Source organism: Gymnoscopelus microlampas, assembly GCF_963454915.1.
Source record: "Gymnoscopelus microlampas genome assembly, chromosome: 17".
Lineage (NCBI taxonomy): Eukaryota > Metazoa > Chordata > Actinopteri > Myctophiformes > Myctophidae > Gymnoscopelus > Gymnoscopelus microlampas.
The window spans coordinates 13,229,160-13,249,159 of record NC_139954.1 but is presented as its reverse complement, the minus strand read 5'-3'; the positions used below and the strand labels follow the sequence as shown (position 1 = coordinate 13,249,159).

Sequence of the window (20,000 nt, the reverse complement as noted above, 5' to 3'; positions counted from 1 at the left end):
CACACTAGCATAGAGCCCTGAGAGACTCCGCTCAACCATATGGGGTTTAACACATTGAGTGCCAAAAACGGTCCGGACCGTTTTTCACAATCCAAACAAGGAGTACCAAAAACGGTTATGACCGTTTTTGGAAAAAAATATTATTCTTTTTTTTTTTCTTCACAGCACCAGGAGATATCATTTTTCGGAGATTTAGACTCCAATCCACTTCCTGGTTAACTTATGACTTCAAAAGCCTGTATCTCGGCTCCTGTGTACCTTTTTTTTTACTATGTATTTTCGACTATTTTCAACTGGCAAAGCAAAGCAAAGCAAAGCAAAGCAACTAAAAGCTGCAACTATGGAACGGATTACCTAATGTTTAAAAAAAAAAAAAAATCACCGTGAGGACGGTGATCACTGAAAATATTTTGTGACTACTTGGAAAAGGTTCAGAAATGGTTAAAAATCCAGGCACTGACTGAATGTGTTTTTAAAAAAAACCTGGCACTCAATGTGTTAAGTGGTTAAGCATTTTGTCGCTATCGGGCAGAACACGTGTGATTTTTTTGGGCAAACGCATGCCCTTACTCCGTCATACCGCAGTAGGCACACAAAAGTAGCAAAAACAGCCGGTGTACGAGCTCACAAGGCGTCTAACTCTACTCTATATCCTCTCTATAACTACAATGGATCCTTTGGAACACAGGTTCTTTTGTTCATTTATTGAGAAGTAACAGTGTTTGGAGATACAGTAGTACAAGCTTTCCACCCGAACAGCGATGAATTGAAAGATACAAATCTGCCACTGTTGTATCTTGGAGAGAGAGAGAGAGAGAGAGAGAGAGAGATGGACTTACCCCCACTCCTCCACATGGCAGCCTCACAAACATTGGGCTCACTGAACCTGAGAGAAAGAGAGAGAGAGAGAGAGATGTGGGAGCGAGGGAGAGAAAAAGAGAAAGAGAGGTCAGAGGTGACGAGGTAACCTTGTGGACTCACACGGCACGGCGGGCCCTGCGACCTTTAAACTTGAGTATTTGACCCCGTGACCTTCCACAATCAGACGTGCCCCCGTAGTTAAGTGTAGGATGAAATCGAGGCTCTCTAAGAGCCCAGCGAGACATTTTGTTTTCAGAAGAGAACGAGCTTCGTTCCTCCTGAGGGCACCGCAAGACTACACTAGATTTTTTTTGGGACTTGCAGTGTTAAATCAACCCATTAAGACCTGGAACTGTGTCATTTTTAGATTTGAGCTAAAAAGCATTATTTTACACTTTGGGCTATTCAAAAATAGCAGATCTACAAGCTCGTAGCGCGGCACCGAGTGCCGCGCTACGAGCTTGTAGATCTGCTATTTTTGAAAAATCGTGAAAATGTGTGCAAATCTTTGAATACATATTGTTTTAAAGCGAACTTTTTTTTAACTCAAATCTTTGCTTCTGGGGGTCCCTGGAACGAAATATTTTGATGGGGGTCCGCGGCCAAATACATATAATTGTGGGGGTCCTTGACATGAAAAAGATTGAGCACCACTGATATAGAAACATACGTTTTTGAGAAAACTGTTGAGATTTAGGAGACATGTAGAATCGGCTTCAGGTCTCAATGGGTTATCCCATTCAATCCCGTGAATGCATCTACAAATGTCTTCTAAATCGGTTTCTAAAAAAAATGTATGTCTTATAGTCTTATGGGCTTTTGAAACGGGGGAGTTTCAAAAGCAACGCCTGCGTTCTCGCTTGGATCCGGCAGGTCGCACTTCACTCCTCGTGTGAAATAGACACGTTTCGATGTGTGGCGTAGGAAAAAAAGCTCAAAACATATCAACGTTTATCGCGGGCGGGGATGTATGTGAGATGAGCACGAACGTGACAAGTCCGCCCCACTTGTCGCTCCCGCCTGTCAGATTGCCTGCTCTAACCTCTCATTGAAAATGAATTACAAGGCACGTCAATCACTCCCGGTGTGAAAGGCCCTTTATATACATTGGATACAAGAAACATTTTCTTAGCCGGGCAAATCCTGAATTGTACCATATTAAGAAATGTTCTTAGAATCTTTATGAATTGATTAATATATGAGCGTCTATCCTTAAAGATACCATCCAGGACTGTCTTACTGTAGTGAATAAAACATTACTTTAACAGATCTGTGTGGTACAGTATATTACACAATGAACAATACATATACAATATAACTACAGTACCACATCTTCAGTGGTTGGAGATGGTCTCTCTACTCTTCCATTGAGAAACTTCAAACCTGGTGTCATGTAGGACAGTGGTTCTCAAACTTTTTCATGTCAAGGACCCCCAAATTGACACTTATTAGCCCGCGGACCCCCATTTCAAAAGATAAGCCAGGGACCCCCATAAGAGAAGATCTTTTACGGCTCTAGCAGTGATTCTCAACCATTTTAATTTCAAGGACCCCCCAGTTTGACATTAGGGCTATAGACCCACATTTAAAGGCATTTATATCTCTGGGAACACAATTCATATTGTAAAATCAATGTTAATTTAACTCTGAGAGTGTACAAATGGAACCAAATGGACCCGGGGCCGTTAGGGTCCATTTGGTTCCATTTGTACACTCTCAGAGTTACAGACCCATAAGGGTCCATTTGGTTCCTATAAATCATTTAGCTGGGGACCCCCTGGTATCCCCTCAAGTACCCCTGGGGGTCCCCGGACCCCACTTTGAGAACCAATGCTGTAGGACACCCACTGGATTGGAAACTACGTAGATGCACAGCCTTTATTTAATTTTTAAAGTTATTTGGGGGACGTAAAAAAAAATGTTTTGCATTTATTGATAGATACAGTGTATAGAAACAGGAAACACAGAGAGAGAGAGAGAGCAGGGGAGTGACATGCAGCGAACGGTCCTGCCGGCCAGGAATCGAACCGGGGGACTCGCTGTCAGGCATTAAGAGGCCATGTGTGTTATGCACAATAACCATTCGGGTTATCGGGTCGGCCCCCACGCCGCCATCTGTACTGTAAGTTCATCATCGCTGCAATCGCCCTCTCTCAGAGAGGCCACGGACACAAAACTCATGGATTGTAAGCTTCATTTAGCCTCCGTTTCCATTGCAGATCTACTATGTTTTTATGCCTCTCTCTCTCTCTCCACAGTGCAGGTGGGTCCACCTTATTGCGTGGCCTTAACCCATTGAGACCTGAAGCCGATTCTACATGTCTCCTAAATCTCAACAGTTTTCTGAAAAACCTATGTTTCTGTATCAGTGGTGCTCAATCTTTTTCATGTCAAGGACCCCCAAAATTATATGTATTTGGCCGCGGACCCCCATCAAAACATTTTGTTCCAGGGACCCCCACAGAAGCAAAGATTTGAGTTAAAAATGTTCGCTTTAAAAATATATATATTCAAAGATTTGCACACATTTTCCCGAATTTTCAAAAATAGCAGATCTACAAGCTCGTAGCACGGCACTCGGTGCCGCGCTATGAGCTTGTATATCTGCTATTTTTGAATAGCCCAAAGTGTAAAATAATGCTTTTTTTTAGCTCAAATCTAAAAATGACACAGTTCCAGGCCTTAATGGGTTAAGACTGGAGCGTCTGGTAGAAACACTGGACTGGAAGTTATGTCTCTACTGGGATGGAATCTAAGAGGGCCAATGGGGGCACGTCTATTAATGAACACACACAGACACGCACGCACACACACACACACACACACGTGCACAACGGCAAGCCCCCATGCTGCACCTGCACTGCAGCCACCAAACGGCAATGGTAGGCGACGGAGGGAGCAGCCTGTTGGACACTGTGGGGTTCACAGCGTCTCAGACAGTCCTTGGCTGATCGTAACACCTCCACCACTTTATTAGACTGGACTCTTTATTATGACAAGCATTAACACAGATCCCTTTAGCAGATGCCACGCACACAGGCCGCGCACAGGTTAAGCTAGAACAAAGTCAAATCCTAAGTATCCGTTCGTAACTCGGGACGTGTACAAATGTAACCAAAATGGACCCGTCCATTTAGTTAACCCATTGAGACCTGAAGCCGATTCTACATGTCTCCTAAATCTCAACAGTATTCTGAAAAACGTATGTTTCTATATCAGTGGTGCTCAATCTTTTTCATGTCAAGGACCCCCAAAATTATATGTATTTGGCCACGGACCCCCATCAAAATATTTTTTCCAGGGACCCCCAGAAGCAAAGATTTGAGTTAAAAATGTTCGCTTTAAAAATATATTATGTTCAAAGATTTGCACACATTTTCATGATTTTTCAAAAATAGCAGATATACAAGCTCGTAGCTTGTAGATCTGCTATTTTTGAATAGCCTAAAGTGTAAAATAATGCTTTTTAGCTCAAATCTAAAAATGACACAGTTCCAGGTATTAATGGGTTAAACCACTTAAAACCCATAGTTGTCAGGGGTCCCCCCAGAGCTATACTAGGTCTGCTCCTCTTTGCCTTGAACACCAAACATTGTGGGCTTGTAGATCTGATATTTTGAGCATGTCGATCGCAACGCGTATTCCGTTTGCCCCAGAATAGGGTTGAAGTGGTTAAATGAACACTCCGGATTCGACAGACTGAGGGAGTTCAATGCCGCGGATCACCGACTAGAGGGATATTTATTTACGCTAGCCCGGCTAGTATAAACACGTATGTTTACTGTACGCTCAAATGGACATTTAGCTATAGAATGCTAGAGTGTTGAATATTTATGTGCCGAGTCATAGGCATACAGTTCACTGTCATAGTTGTGTTTATCGCAATGCGAGGTCTGTTCTCCTTGAACGTGTTTCATGGACATCCTCAATATCCCTGCGTTTCAAAGTGTTTTGAAGACGAGACTGTATTTACAGAACAGAGGATGATGGACAGGCCGTGTGCTTAACCCATTGATACCTGGAACGCATCTGTGTCACTTTAGATGTCTTTGGCTATTCAAAAATAGCAGATATACAAGCTCATAGCGCGGCACCGAGTGCCGCGCTATGAGCTTGTAGATCTGCTATTTTTGAAAAATTGTGAAAATTATTTTTTTTTATATTTTTTTCCAAAAAAATGTTAGGATTTAGAAAATGTTTAGAAGCGGCCTCAGGTCTTAATGGGTTAAGCTGTGGGCGGCAGTAGCTCAGGAGGTAGAGCGAGCGGCCCTCTTGGAATAGCATAGGTTCGCCGGTTTGATATCCCAGGCTTCTCCTGGCTGCATGTCGAAGTGTCCTTGAGTAAAGACACTTAACCCCTAACTTCTCCCTCTCGCATGGTTTCCTCCGCTGTCGTGTGGCTGTGTGTGAATGTGAAATACATGGCAAAGCACGTCGGAGAAAGTCCCTACATATAAATGCAGTCCATTTGCTTACATGCCCTTTGATAGTTTTTAGGATAGAAAAAAAGGGAGAGAGAGAGAGAGAGAGATCCCGGTAATATTAAAAGACCCTTCTGGCTAATCGTTGTTGCTTAATTAGCAGTTAGCATGGCTAGCTGCCAGATTGGCTGAACGAGCAAACTATCCGTACGTGGTGAGTCAACCCTTCTTTAACCCATTAAGACCTGGAACTGTCTCATTTTTAGATTTGAGCTAAAAAGCATTATTTTACACTTTGGGCTATTCAAAAATAGCAGATATACAAGCTCGTAGCGCGGCACCGAGTGCCGCGCTACGAGCTTGTAGATCTGCTATTTTTGAAAAATCGTGAAAATGTGTGCAAATCTTTGAAATATATATATTTTTAAAGCGAACATTTTTAACTCAAATCTTAGTTTCTGGGGGTCCCTGGAACAAAATATTTTGATGGGGGTCCGCGGCCAAATACATATCATTTTGGGGGTCCTTGACATGAAAAAGATTGAGCACCACTGATATAGAAACATACGTTTTTCAGAATACTGTTGAGATTTAGGAGACATGTAGAATCGGCTTCAGGTCTCAATGGGTTAAAAAGAAAGTGTGTGTGTGCGCGCGTGTGTGTGTGAGAGATTGTGTGTGCGCTCATAAAGAAATTGAGGGGCTGATGTCATGGAAATTTGTTTTGTGTTTATATGGATGTGTGCGTGTATGCGTGTGTGTGTGTGTGTGTGTGTGTGCGTGTGTGCGTTTCTTACAGTCCAGTTTCTGTCGTAGTGGGTTTGTTCCATAGAGCAGCACATGAGCTTCAGAGTGGACTGTCTGCAACTCCTCCAGAGTGGCCTTCCTACCACGGATACACTGTGGACACACAAAGACAAAATGGACAGGTACAGATTAATCAGTAGACTAGAGACGGAGATAGAAGTTTAGAACAGTGGACCCCCCCCCCAAGGACCCTCAAATTAATATGCGTTTGAAAATCTGAAAATATTTCGTGCCAGGGACAAGATACAAGATTTGTGTTGTTAAAATGGTTAAACTGATTTTGATGTTATATTAACTCATTTTGCTGGTCCTCAAGGACCCCTGCATCCCTTTCCCATTACAAATGCTGCAGAAAAAACCTGCACAGAGAGCAATTAGAGATGGTATTAGATACAGGAATGGGTAAACACCTGCTATACGCTCTGTGTATAACTGAAGGTGGCCTATACCCGTTTCCATTTCCCATAGCGTCGCTTGATTAGCTTGATTGGATGCAGCAGTTAGATATGAAGTTGTCATAATAATGTGTTTCCAGTTTGAAAGCTGCTGCTGCGCCAAAGCAAGCGAAGCTATGGGATTACAGTTATGCACAGAGCCTATTAGGAGGACATAATTAAAGGGAAGTCCAAAGGCACGCGTGTGTGTGTGTGCGTTTGTGTACACGTGTTTACCATCCACAAGCGTACGTACTGGTGTCTGATAGCATGTACATGAAGACATGCCTGAGAGAGAGAGAGAGAGAGAGAGAGAGAGGGAGACAGAAAGAGAAACCCAGAGAGAGATACCAACACCCCAGAGCAGTGGTTCTCAAACTTTTTCGTGCCAAGGACCCCCAAATTGACACTTATTAGCCTGTGGACCCCCATTTGAAAAGATAAGCCAGGGACCCCCATAAGAGAAGATTTTTACAGCTCTCTAGCAGTGATTATCAACCATTTTAATTTCAAGGACCCCCCCAGTTTGACATGCATTAGGGCTACGGACCCCCATTTAATGGCATTTATATCTCTGGGACCCCAATTCATATTGTAAAATCAATGTTAATTTAACTCTGAGAGTGTACAAATGGAACCAAATGGACCCGTTAGGGTCCATTTGGTTCCATTTGCACACTCTCAGAGTTACAGACCCATAAGGGTCCATTTGGTTCCATTTGTACACTCTCAGAGTTACAGACCCATAAGGGTCCATTTGGTTCCATTTGTACACTCTCAGAGTTACAGACCCATAAGGGTCCATTTGGTTCCATTTGTACAATCTCAGAGTTACAGACCCATAAGGGTCCATTTGGTTCCTGTCCATCATTTAGCTGGGGACCCCCTGGAACTCCCTCAAGTGCCCCTGGGGGTCCTCGGACCTCACTTCGAGAACCAATGCCCCAGAGGGAGAGAGAGAGAGATCCCAGAGGGAGAGAGAGACAACAGCATGATAGAAAGAGATAGAGTTAAAGAGAGCAAGAGAGATAGAGAGAGAGAGAGAGAGAGAGACAATGAGTGTGTGAGAAGAGAAGAGAAACAGTTCCCAGCCCCCAGAGGAGGAGGTGAGTGATCTTCAGACTCTGCTGGGACTGTTGATTGTTTTGGTCCATTCATAAAAAACTGCAGCTACGCAACCAACCAGGCCTACAGGCAGATCAAGCGTGCACGCCACGCACGCAAACAAATAACACACACACGCAGGCAGGCAGGCATACACGCATGCATGACGTGCTGCACACACACACACACACACACACACACACACACACACACACACACAATGTGCGATGCGAGCGAGCTCACGCCTCAGTTGAAACCATTAAACCGTACTTGAAAGGACAAAATGCCTTTGGTGCGTACACGATCGCTTTGCATGGGACAGCCGCATGTCAACAGCATACGTCGGCACACATGTGCAAAGGCCAGATAAGAGATCAAATGTTAAGTCTGATGGAAGTTTCGCCAGTAGCGTCTTAATCTATCAGACAGTGCCATCTCATTGCAGAGCTACTGTGATTTTTTTGCACGATGAGAGCAAAACAAGTCAAAACAAACTTTCACAGTAAAAAACCCTCGGCGTTCGTTTAACTCTGAAAGTGCGTTTTACACTGGCAGGGTCCGTTTCTACACCGGAGTTTGCTGGTTTCTGCGATCCGTCACACGAGGCACAGACGCAGCCATGCACCATACACATTGAAAATACATTCTAAAGTCCTCTATTAATAGTACATTTCATAATTTGGAAAGGACAAACTGATCCTGGATGACTTTCAAGCTGTCACTTCAAATGGTCTGTTTTTTTAATTTATTTTTCATTTTTATCAATGAGGAGAGCTCACTGCCCGGCTGAAACTGACCACGCACTGCCCCCTCCTGGTCAAGATCACCAACTGCACTTTTTTGCTCTGAAATTGACTGCATCCACAATACATTAACACAATTGGCCTTTCATACTATTCGCCTGGTGTTTTCCATTACAGTACATGTCATTTTTTCAACAACCATTAGTCCTCCCACAGTGCAGAGAAACCACAAATTTACATCTGCACACAGACATATATGTATAATGCTGCTGCCACGGCCAGTGTTGCCAGATTCTGTGAGAGAAACAAGCCACCAGGTCTAGGAAAACCAGCCCAAAAGAAGCGACTAATACATCAGCTATTTGAAAACAGCCGATCTACAAGCTCACAACGCGTCGCAGCGCGACGCGTTGTGAGCTTGTAGATCGGCTGTTTTCAAATACAATCTTGCGGGGAAATTACAATAAGCAGATCTGGCAACCGGGCTATATGTGTGTGTTCTTACCTCGCAGTGTGCCCTCAGGCCTGTCTCCTGTAGTCTGGACCAGATGCTTTGGATGCGTCCGGCGTGCTCTGGGTGGCTGGTGGTGTTACCGCACATGCACTGGTGTTTCTGCATCAGAGAGTCGTACACCAGGCCTATAGGGGGATATACGCACAAATACCTGGGTTCATACACGCACGCGCACGTACGTACACACACACAAAAGATGCAATGCATGCATGCGACACATGCACAGATACTCGGTACACACCAGTGTCGATTTTGTCGACTAAAACAATGACTGACGAAAATGTTCGTCGACTACCCTTTTTTCACTGCCGAAAACTAAATAAAAACTAAATAAAAACTAAGCTACTATGACTAAAACTAAGACTAAATATATTGACAATTTCGTCAACGAATAAAAAAATAGACTAAAATGTTAGTGAGGGACTCGTGGAAAAGAGATCCAGTAGAACTAAAATACAAGTCATTTCATGTTTGGTTGTGCTCGGGTGTTCGGGGCGCAGATCTACAAGCTCACAACTCGACACGTTGTGAGCTTGTAGATCGTCTATTTTCAGCACGAAACCAAGTGTAAAATGTGCTATTACGACGCCATCAAGGCACCGCCGAAATACATTTTAGTCGACTAAATCAACTGTTAATTTAGTCGACTAAAACTAGACAAAAACTAGAACATTTCAGATGACTAAAATATCACTAAAACTAAATGGAATTTTATCCACAAAACTATGACTAAAACTAAATAAAAATTTGCTGTCAAAATCAACACTGGTGCACACACACACACACACACACACACACACACAAGATGCATGCATGCACGCATGCGTGCACAGAGACACATGCACAGATACAGTACTCAGTACACACACAGCTACTAATTATGCTGTGTGGCTTCCTGGAGGCAACAATGGAGTATTTCTGGGAGAAAATGCCTCTCGCAGGTTGTGTGAATGTGCTGGCTGCACTCTTTCATGAATGTACTCTGAGTAAACAAAGCTACAGTGACGTACTGCCTTGGCATGAAGGCAAGAACTTAGATGCAGTGTGTGCTGCCCTTACGGACGTTCCGTTCCGCAGAACCGCTATAACTCAGCCAGTTGTTGTGTACACAGTCAAGTCCTTTATGCAATCTAACTCCCAAGCTTGCATGAATGTAACCAAATGGACTCGTAAGGGTCCACTTGGTTACGTCATTCTGTACATGTTTGGGAGTTACAAATGAATAAAGCAACAATGAGGATTTCACTGTGTACCACATTGACGCCAGCTGCAGTGGCCTGGCGGTTAGGAGTGTCGTCCGCGCTGAGGGAGGTTCAGGGTTCGATTCCCCGGCTGGGTCATACCAAAGTCCCTACGACATACTCATGGCTGGGTGGGGGATGTACTTGTACATCAAGCCGCCTCACGCTACAGAAACAGGAGATAGGCTGCTGTCCTATGGGCCTCAGACAAGGCTTACTTAACCCATTAAGACCTGAAGCCCATTCTACAAATGTCTTCTAAACAGTTTTCTGAAAAACTTATGTTTCTATATCAGTGGTTCTCAAACTCTTTCATGTCAAGGACCCCCAAAATGATATGTATTTGGCCGCCGACCCCCATCTCATAAATATGTTGCTCCAGGGACCCCCCCCAGAAGCAAAGATTTGAGTTACAAACGTTCGCTTTAAAAGAATATAAATATATGAATTTGCACACATTCTCTCGATTATTCAAAAATAGCAGATCTACGAGCTTGTAGATCTGCTATTTTTGAACAGCCAAAGTGTAAAATAACGCTTTTTTTTAGCTCAAATCAAAAAAATGACACAGATGCGTCCCCAGGTCTTAACGGGTTGTTAAGTTGACACAGATCTAGACGCAACAACATCACGGCATCAAAAACACGTCTCTGAAACAGTGAAAAAGTGTGGAGGGAAAAAAGAGAGAAAAAAGGGTGATTCCAGCAGGAGAACCTGTAGTGAAGCGAGGCGGCTTGGTGGGGGGCGGGGGGTCCTGCTGCTGCACCACCATGGGGAAAGACGAGGACGTCGCCGGAGACGACTGGGCCCTGGAGAGGGGGCGGTGAGCGGCGAAACTGATCGACAGGCCCGCGGCCTCCATGGACGCCTGGTAGTTCCTCAGCTGGTGGATCCGTTGCTGCTCCAATAGCAACGCCTGCTGCACACACACACACACACACACACACACACACACACGCGCGCACACACAAGATCACATTAAACGTCACATCAATGATTGAGCCGCAATTCTTTCCCTTGCCAGAAGATGGCGCCGTGTACATGCAAGCTGACGTTGGCAAACATAACGTTGCATTCTACAGTGAAGTAGCAGGATAGAACATGAAAGAACTGATACGTTAAACTAATTAAACAAATGTATTCGACGAGTCAAAAAAAACTTTCGAGGGCGCCACAGTCAGCGTTGCCAGATTCTGTGAGAGAAACAAGCAACCAGGTCTAGGAAAACCAGCCCAAAAGAAGCGACTATGGGCCACGTGTGCACTTTAACATGTACATCGGCTATTTGAAAATAGCAGATCCACAAGCTCACAACGCGTCGCGATGCGACGCGTTGTGAGCTTGTGGATCGGCTATTTTCAAATAAGATCTTGCGGGCAAATTATAATAAGCATGATCTGGCAACCCCGTGCCACAGTCTATGACCGAGTAAGGGCCCAACCAGCCCCATACCACATAAACAAGGCCCTTCTCGCAGCTGACCCCGGTTCAGGTCTGACCCAAGGTCTCTCTCTCTCTCTCTCTCTCCCGCACTTTCCTATCTCTCTGTTCAAAGTCATAAAATGCCCGAAATAAATCTAACAACAACAACAACAACAACATCAGCAGCGCCTTTATGATGGCAAATGTTTTATGTTCCCCGTATGGAGTTGAACTACAGACCCTTGCTGCTGAGGGCCCAAATGACAATATCTCACAATTCTAATCAGTCCCTTCAGGACAGCCGGGCAATAAACACCGGGCGCTATAACGAGCCGAAAGACAAAAGATAGATTAGATGTTGTCGCAAAATACGGCGTGCAAATAACCTTGAGCTCGCACAGAGCATTTCCCACCAGCCTTCACTGCCTTCTAGTTCTACAGGCCGGACATGACTCACGCACGACAAGAGATAACACAAACCACTCCTTTTATTCACACCGATTCACAGTAAGACGGCTAGTACAGTTTTTTGAAACACATGTCACTTTTGAACAATTCTTCCAAACGCAACCATGCACACGTTTTGTAACGTGAGCACATTACTTGAGGGGAAATGTCACCGAAATGACAGAAAGAGTACAGTGACACAGTAAAATCTAACTCCGAGGGGGGGAGTAATAGGCTCTATGCACAGCAGCCATTTTGGGGAAAAATTGGGCCTCTTCTGACTTCCTTCACAGGTGTTACCAATGATACTAATGAAGGCTCTGTTCCATTCTGGTCAAACAGAGTCAGGGTGCTGATGTTGTGCATGTTGGCTCACTAGAAATACTAGTGGGTCTCAAAGTGTGGTCCAGGGACCCTCATGGTTCCTTGAGAGGGTGTAACTCTGAGAGTGTACAAATGGAACCAAATGGACCCGGGAGGGTCCATTTGGTTCCATTTGTACACTCTCAGAGTTATGGGGGTCCTTGAAATTAAAAAGTTTGAGAGCCACTGTGCTACACTAACTGGAACAGAGTCTTCATTAGTGTCATTGGTAACACCTGTGAAGGAAGCGAGGAAGGGGCCCAATTTCTGTCCAATATGGCTGCTGTGCATAGAGCCTATTACACAGAGACGCGTTGCTACAGGCGGCGCAGCCGCTTCGAAAGCGCTGCATCGTGCACAACAGAGTGTTGCGTTGTGAACGGACCAGATTCAAACAATGAATCATGGGTAAAAAAATGGATTCAAGCAGTCATAATATCAAAATCTGCATCTGGCAATTTGCCCGGGTCCTCCGTTCCTGCCGCATCTATACCGACATCAAAACAGAAACAAACTCCAAGCCTTCTGCTGAAAAGTTGAGAATATTCAAACTTTTGTGCGCATTCTAAAGATCCGCGAGGGGAAGAACACACCACAGAGTGACAGAGTTGTGTGACTGTTTCCTTCCTGCCGCTCCATCCTATATAATGGATGTGTGTCTGCCAAGGGTCTGCTAGCACCGTGGCTACAGGGGAGAGGCCTACCTGATTGGATTTGGATGAGCGGTCAGTCGCACATTGGCTAGCAAAGGAGAGGACATGGTGTTCTGGGCTCTGTGCGTGTGTGTCTCTTGTGTTTGTGTGTGTGTGTGTGTGTGTGTGTGTGTGTGTGTGTGTGTGTGTGTGTGTGGGGTGGCATGCTTGTGTGTTTGTGTGGGAAAGAATGAATGAAAGAAAGGGAGGGGTGACAGAAAGACAAAAATGTTGACAGAGAGAGATAATTTCTGTTTTGCATGTGTATCTTCTGTACTCACGGTACGTGTAATTTAGAGATGGTGTGTGTGTGTGTGTGTGTGTGTGTGTGTGTGTGTGTGTGTGTGTGTGTGTGTGTGTGTGTGTGTGTGTGTGTGTGTGTGTGTGTGTGTGTGTGTGGCTCGTAGCTTGTTAGCACAGGGGTCTTCAACAGGGGGTCCGGGACCCCTAGGGGGTCCTCAGAGTTACTACAGGGGGTCCGCCAAATCTTTGTGTGATAGGATTTTTTTTTTTACCTTAACCGCTTGAACCCTAGCATTTTCTGAGGAGAACTTTAGCCAAAAATGTTGAATTTTTAGCAGAGGTTTGGCGTAGAGGGGGGAAAAAGAGCAGACCAAGTAAACAAAAAAATATATAATCTGAAACACAATTGTATACAATATAGAGGGGGTCCCTGCTTCATCTCTCTCTCTCAGCTAGGGGGGGTCCTTGGCCTGAAAACGTTGAAGGCCCCTGTGTTAGGATATGACTCTCATCTCTGACACCGTTGTGGAGGCGGCTATAGCCTGCCTTTAGCCATTCAGAGAAACACTAAAACCCACCACACACTGAAGTATGGTATGGACGAAGGACAGCAGGAGGAGTGGAAGTGGGTGAGACAGAGAGAGAGACAGACAGAGAGAGAGAGAGAGAGAACGCCTATCTGTGGCGTGGGTGTCTTCTCTCGTGACTCAATAGCTAAAATAAGTGCGTGGAGCAGCCAGCCGGGCCACTCGGCCAGACGGACAGACAGACAGAATGTGGTGTGTGAGTGTGTCGCAGGCAGTCACTGACTCCATCTGTCACTGCTAGTATAGACGCTTCACTCTCTCTCTCTCTCCTCTCTCTCTCTTTCTATTCTCAACCTCGCTCTCCCTCATCATCTCTCGTCTTCCCCTCCACTTGTTTTCTCCCTCCTCTCTTGCCTTACCTGCCCCCCCCGCCCCCCCCCCCCCCATCCTAAGCCGCATCTTATCAGCGTCTTATCCACTACACCCCTACACCTCACGGGACTCCCTCTTTACCAGGTGTTTCGCCCCAGGTGGGCGTGGTTTTGAGGTTAGGCAGTGGTTCCCAAGCAGTGGGTTTTGGACCCATTTGTGAGTCGCGGACCCATTTTTATGGGTCGCAACCTTCAAGTAAATATCCCTTTTTTTTTTACTTATTATTTAAAAAAAACAATCTTTTTTTGTTTTTGTTTTCTCACAATTATTCATTAAAAAAAAAAATCTAAATTCCATTAAAAAACGCAAAAAAAAACCCTTTAGAAGTAGTGAAAATAGCAGAGCGACAAGCTTGTAGATCTGCTATTTACACTAGTTTGGGTCCTGGGAAGAGAATCAAATTTCTCCTTTGGGTCACGACCAAAAAAGTTTGGGAAACAGTGGGTTAAGGGATAGTTTCTGTGAGGTTACGGTTAGGTTTAGGCATATAACAACCCACCCCCCCCCCCCCCCCCCCCCCTCCACCAGGGGCGAAACACCAAAGAAAGAGGGAGTCCCTCCACCTCCACCTCCCTCCATCCTAACCTAACCCCCCCCCCCCCCTCCGTACCTGTCTGAAGACGTGTTCCTGTTGCTGGTCGGCCTGCCTCATCTCCCTCTGCTCCCTGTCCTCCAGCTCCTGGGGGTCGGGGGGCTCCTGCTTGATGACCAGCCCGCGCAGGGACAACGCTTCTTGGACGGACGCGGTGGAGGAGGAGGACGACGACGAGGAGAGACCCTGGTGGTGCTCTCGGAGCTCCTCCTCCGTCTCCTCGGGGTGGCTCTGGTGCTGCCTGCCCGGACCCCCCCCGGGACCCCCGGAGCCGCCCCCCCCCTGCAGGCGGAGCTGGTCGCTGGGCTTGGACATCATCTGGGAGGGGGGAGCGAGAGAGAGAGAGAGAGAGAGAGAGAGAGAGAGAGAGGAGAGAGAGAGAGGAGAGATGAGAGAGAGAGAGAGAGAGAGAGAGCGGTAAGAATCATGGCTATACAAAGCAGCTGGTTTTGGATACTTAACTCTCTCAGTGCCAGACCCCGAGTTATCCCGAGTTTTTACTGAATACCCTCCCTGCCAGAACGAAAAATCGTGAGTTTAAAAAAAAGTGTTCCTAACCCAAGATATCATTATCTGAAGATTTGCAGCTCCATCCACTCCTTGTTTAACTTATAACTGAAAAAGACTGTATCTCGCTTCCTAAGCACTTTTTTTTTTACTTTGAAAAAAAAAAAAAATGTTGGCACAGTTCGCAATTATTTTTTTATTTCATTGGCACTGAGAGAGTTAATGTAAAAAAAAAGAAAATTTGGCGGCCCCCTTGTAGTAACTCTTGAGGACCCCCTAGGGGTCACGGACCCTCCTGTTGAAGACCCCTGGTTTAGAAGATAAATGATATGCCGCTGAAATGAAAACCAACTATGCACAGCCATCATTGTTTTTGTTACAAAGCAGATTTTTGGTTATGCCTGCCTTTCTCGCGGTAGACAGATATCTAACATTTCTTTTTATTTGACATTTTTATTGGAGGATAAACCCCTTGAGATGCATCGGGCACAACAACATACAAGCAATGACAAAAAAACAATCACGTAACATTCAACAACGACAACAACAAAACATACACATGAGGGCTCTCACACCATCCCAGACCATTCTATATCTGTTACACAGTTTTTCATCTAAAAAAAATGAAAATAAATAATGAGAAATAAAATAAAAAATAATCGAAATACAATCAATTATAAAAAAATCAAAAAATCAAAAACAAGAACAGTTAGATTTGAGCGAATCAAGCAGAGACGTTTTGAAAACAGGAAATCAAATAATTGATCTAATTGCAATAGGTACATTGTTCCAGTCAGAGGGTGCTTTAAACTTAACCCATTAAGGCCTGAGTCCGATTCTTAAAAGTTTTCTAAATCCTAACCGAATTTTTTTACGATTTTTCAAAAATAGCAGATCTACAAGCTCATAGCGCGGCACTCGGTGCCGCGCTATGAGCTTGTATATCTGCTATTTTTGAATAGCCAAAGAAACCTAAAGTGACACAGATGCGTTCCAGGTCTAAATGGGTTAAATGAACGTCTCCCAATTTCTTTCTGTATACCAGGTACATCAAAAAAGGGTTGTTGAGTGTGTCTTAATGGATCTATTGAACCGTTCGGACGTAAAAGCTCTTTCAAATAAGATGGATAATTAAAATAAACAAAACATCTGGGGTACTATTGAAAAGTGGATAAGGACCCGCAAGGGCCCCCCTAAGATGAAAACAATTAATGTGTGATGTACGAACTGACCGCCCACGGTCTTTGGTTACAGCCTAGACCAAAAAGGTCTTCAACAGGGGGTCCGGGACCCCTAGGGGGTCCTCAAAGTTACTACAGGGGGGTCCGCCAAATCTTTGTGTGATTTTTTACATTAACCACTTCAACCCAGCATCCCTATTCTGAGGAGAACCCAAAAAAATAGCAGATCTACAAGCGCACAACGCCTCGCGCCGCGAGGCGTTGTGCGCTTGTAGATCGGCCATTTTCAGCAAAAGAGGTTTGGTGTAGAGGGAAAAAAAGAGCAGACCAAGTACCCAGTGAAAAGGTCAAGTTTACTTACTATTGACAGTTTAATTGGTTATACACAACTTTCATATTCATCCTCAAACTGGCTGATCGTTGTTACATTTTTAATACAAATAGCAATGTGTGGAAAGTCAACAGATGCTGTACTACTGTATAAGGTTCGCTAGGAATTGTATTTTTGGTCAAACATTGACTTAAAACAGATGGGGAAATGGAGCTATTCTGGGGGACTTCCACGCACGCCAAAAGTCGCTCTTCCGTGAATTTCCACGGCTCTGTGCTTTCAGAGTGAGTGGGACATGGAGACAAGGCAACAACCAAAAGGACAGAAAAGGAGAAAAAAAGAGAGAGAAGGAAAGAAAGAGGGAGAGAAAAAAGAAGAGCAAAGTATTTGAGGAGGAGGAGGAGGAGGAGGAGGAGGAGGAGGAGGAGGAGGAGGAGGAGGAGGGGGTTAATGCTGGGGATCTTGTTATGGCAGCTGGGGCTGTCTCTGTCGCTACGGCAATGACAAGAGCAAACACACACACACACACACACACACACACACACACACACACACACACACACACACACACACATGCACACACTCCCCCCCCCCCCACCCCCCAGCCCTCAACCTTACTGTCTAAGGTCATCAGTGGGGTGGACGACTATTTGCAGATGGAACACACACACGCACACACACGCACACACACAGACACACACACACAGACAGACATACACGCACTCACGCACACACGCACGCACGCGCAGACACGCGCGCACACACGCATGCTCGCACATGTATAGAAAGAAACACACACACACACACACACACACACACACACACACACACACACAGGGGTCTGGCTGGCAGGTCGCCCAGGGAACGGTGCATTGACGTCAGAGAAGCAGACTCTTGCCTCATCCCTGTTCCTCTTCTCCAAACAAGCTCCTCTTTAACACTCATAACACCCCCCACCACCTCCCCCCAACTCCCCCCCCCCCCCCACACACACACACACACACACACACACACACACAATCCCCCATCCAGCAGAAAACCTCAGTGTTAATGTAATTCTTAGGAGTGTAGAAATGTACCCACAATTACACCTCACAATTTAAATTAAAACACTGAGGATTTTTTACTGTGGTCTCTCTTTCTCTCTCTCTCTCTCTCTCTATCTCTCCTTTATACAGAGGAAATAGTGGCTGGGATCTGAAGCGTGAGAGAGAGATGCAGACACTAAACAAACCTGTTGAAACCGTTGGGAGGACAGCGAGAGGGTCTAAGAGTTGGACTGCCTTTTAAAGTCATACTGTGTGACTTATTCAATGAGAAACAAAAAAAGGTATTTTTGGTACAATTTTCCATTGGCTTGTTCTTCACAATAACCGTTTCACATAAATGAGTGCCTGCCCCCTGCACTCTACACTACAACGACGCAGGGACTAACAGGAAGTGCTTTAAAACCGGAATATGTTGTGTTGTTGGAATCATTTTGAAACATTTTTAACACCACAAATCTTGTATTGGGGGGTCCCTCTGCCACAACATATTTTCAGATGGGGGGTCCGTGGCTATTTATTTGGGGGTCCTTGACGTGAACACGTTTGAGAGCCACTGCACTAAAGCTACAGTAGAAGCTTGTACGGCTACAGTCAGTGTTGCCAGGTTCTGTGAGAGAAACAAGCAACCAGGTCTAGGAAAAACTAGCCCAAAAGAAGCAACTATGGGCCACATGAGCACTTTAATATATACTTCAAAATAGCAGATCTACAAGCTCACAATGCGTCGCGATGCGACGCGTTGTGAGCTTGTAGATCGGCTATTTTCAAATACAATTTTGCGGGGAAATTATAATAAGCAGATCTGGCAACCCTGGCTACAGTATGTCTCTTTTGGCCTGCCTTGTTTAACACTGTCTGTATCTATTTTTCAATACGTGCATGTCTCTACGTCTCACACGCCCTCCAGAACTACAGTACAACTGCTCTCCCTACATCAAAATCCTCAATGTTAATTTGAACACTTTAGGGTGTAAAAACGTGGCTACTTGTTGACCACTTGAGCCTGTTCTGGGGAGAAGGTTCGCCAAAAATAACCCACCTATAAACTCAAAACGCGTCGTCGCGCCTCGTTTTGAGCTTGTAGATCGGCTATAAGAGACTTGGTGTAGATGGGAAAAAAGTGAAAAAAAGTTTCACTAAGACTAGAGGGTTTAAGTGGTTAAACTAACTCCGAAGATTTCGCTGTGCTGGTAAGTAATCCGAGGCAGCGGCAAGCCTCAGATTGTTAGATGTTTTAAGTTTTGAGTTTTGGAGTCGTGCTCCGTCGCCAACTATTCTGCTCGCTGAGGCCAAATTCCGTGCTGCTGGTAGAGGGGAGGCCCCCCCGTCTCATTATTTACTCCACTCAAAAATGTGAGCTAAGAAAGGAGGAATGAAGCTGTACGCAACACACAGCAGGTCAAATGAGGGGAAAGCAAAGACACAGCGCAGCGACTTTGATAACGCAAAGCAATCTGGAAAGTTCGTTTAACTAAGAAAGAGCATAACTGTAAAAAATGGACTCGTAATGGCCTATTTTTATACTTTTAGCATTAAATGAATATTCCGGATTTTACTGATGCATTTAAAAAAACCAAACAAGTTCGTACATGTCTCGATCTATCACGCCCGAAGCCTGATTTACACTTTGTTGCATGCCATGTAAGTACACAGAAAATAGCCGCTCCACACGCTCATGAATAAATTAAGCATAATATACTTGATTGTTCTTTGTGATTTATGTTATTTTTCTTGGCAGTCACTCTTATAACATGGCATCACAACATTTCAATGACATTAATCATAATCCCTTATGAATGTGCTAACACGCACTGTAACGCATTATATGCGGTGGTGGAAAAAGTACTCATATGTTTTACTTAAGTAAAAGTATCAATACTGCAATGTAGAAGTACTACGTTACAAGTAAAAGTCCGGAATTCAAAATTTACTTGAGCAAAAGTGCAAAAGTATTGGTATAAAAATGCACTTAAAGTACCAAAAGTAAAAGTACTAAAATGATTGAAAATAGCAGATCTACAAGCTCACAACGCGTCGCGATGCGACGCGTTGTGAGCTTGTAGATCGGCTATTTTCAAATAACCTCGGT

The 20,000-nt window shown here is 44.7% G+C and overlaps 1 protein-coding gene across 6 annotated transcripts in view; it reads right to left on the bottom strand.

Moving 5' to 3' along the window:
- Positions 1-20,000, bottom strand: part of LOC311064972 (histone deacetylase 4-like) — a 280,612-nt gene that overhangs the window by 82,667 nt on the left and 177,945 nt on the right. For all 6 annotated transcript variants that reach the window (XM_084085063.1, XM_084085065.1, XM_084085066.1 and 3 more), the window contains one exon: positions 14,862-15,161. In XM_084085063.1, the coding sequence (XP_083941189.1) occupies positions 14,862-15,161 (300 nt within the window). The remainder of the gene's footprint in view (positions 1-14,861; positions 15,162-20,000) is intronic.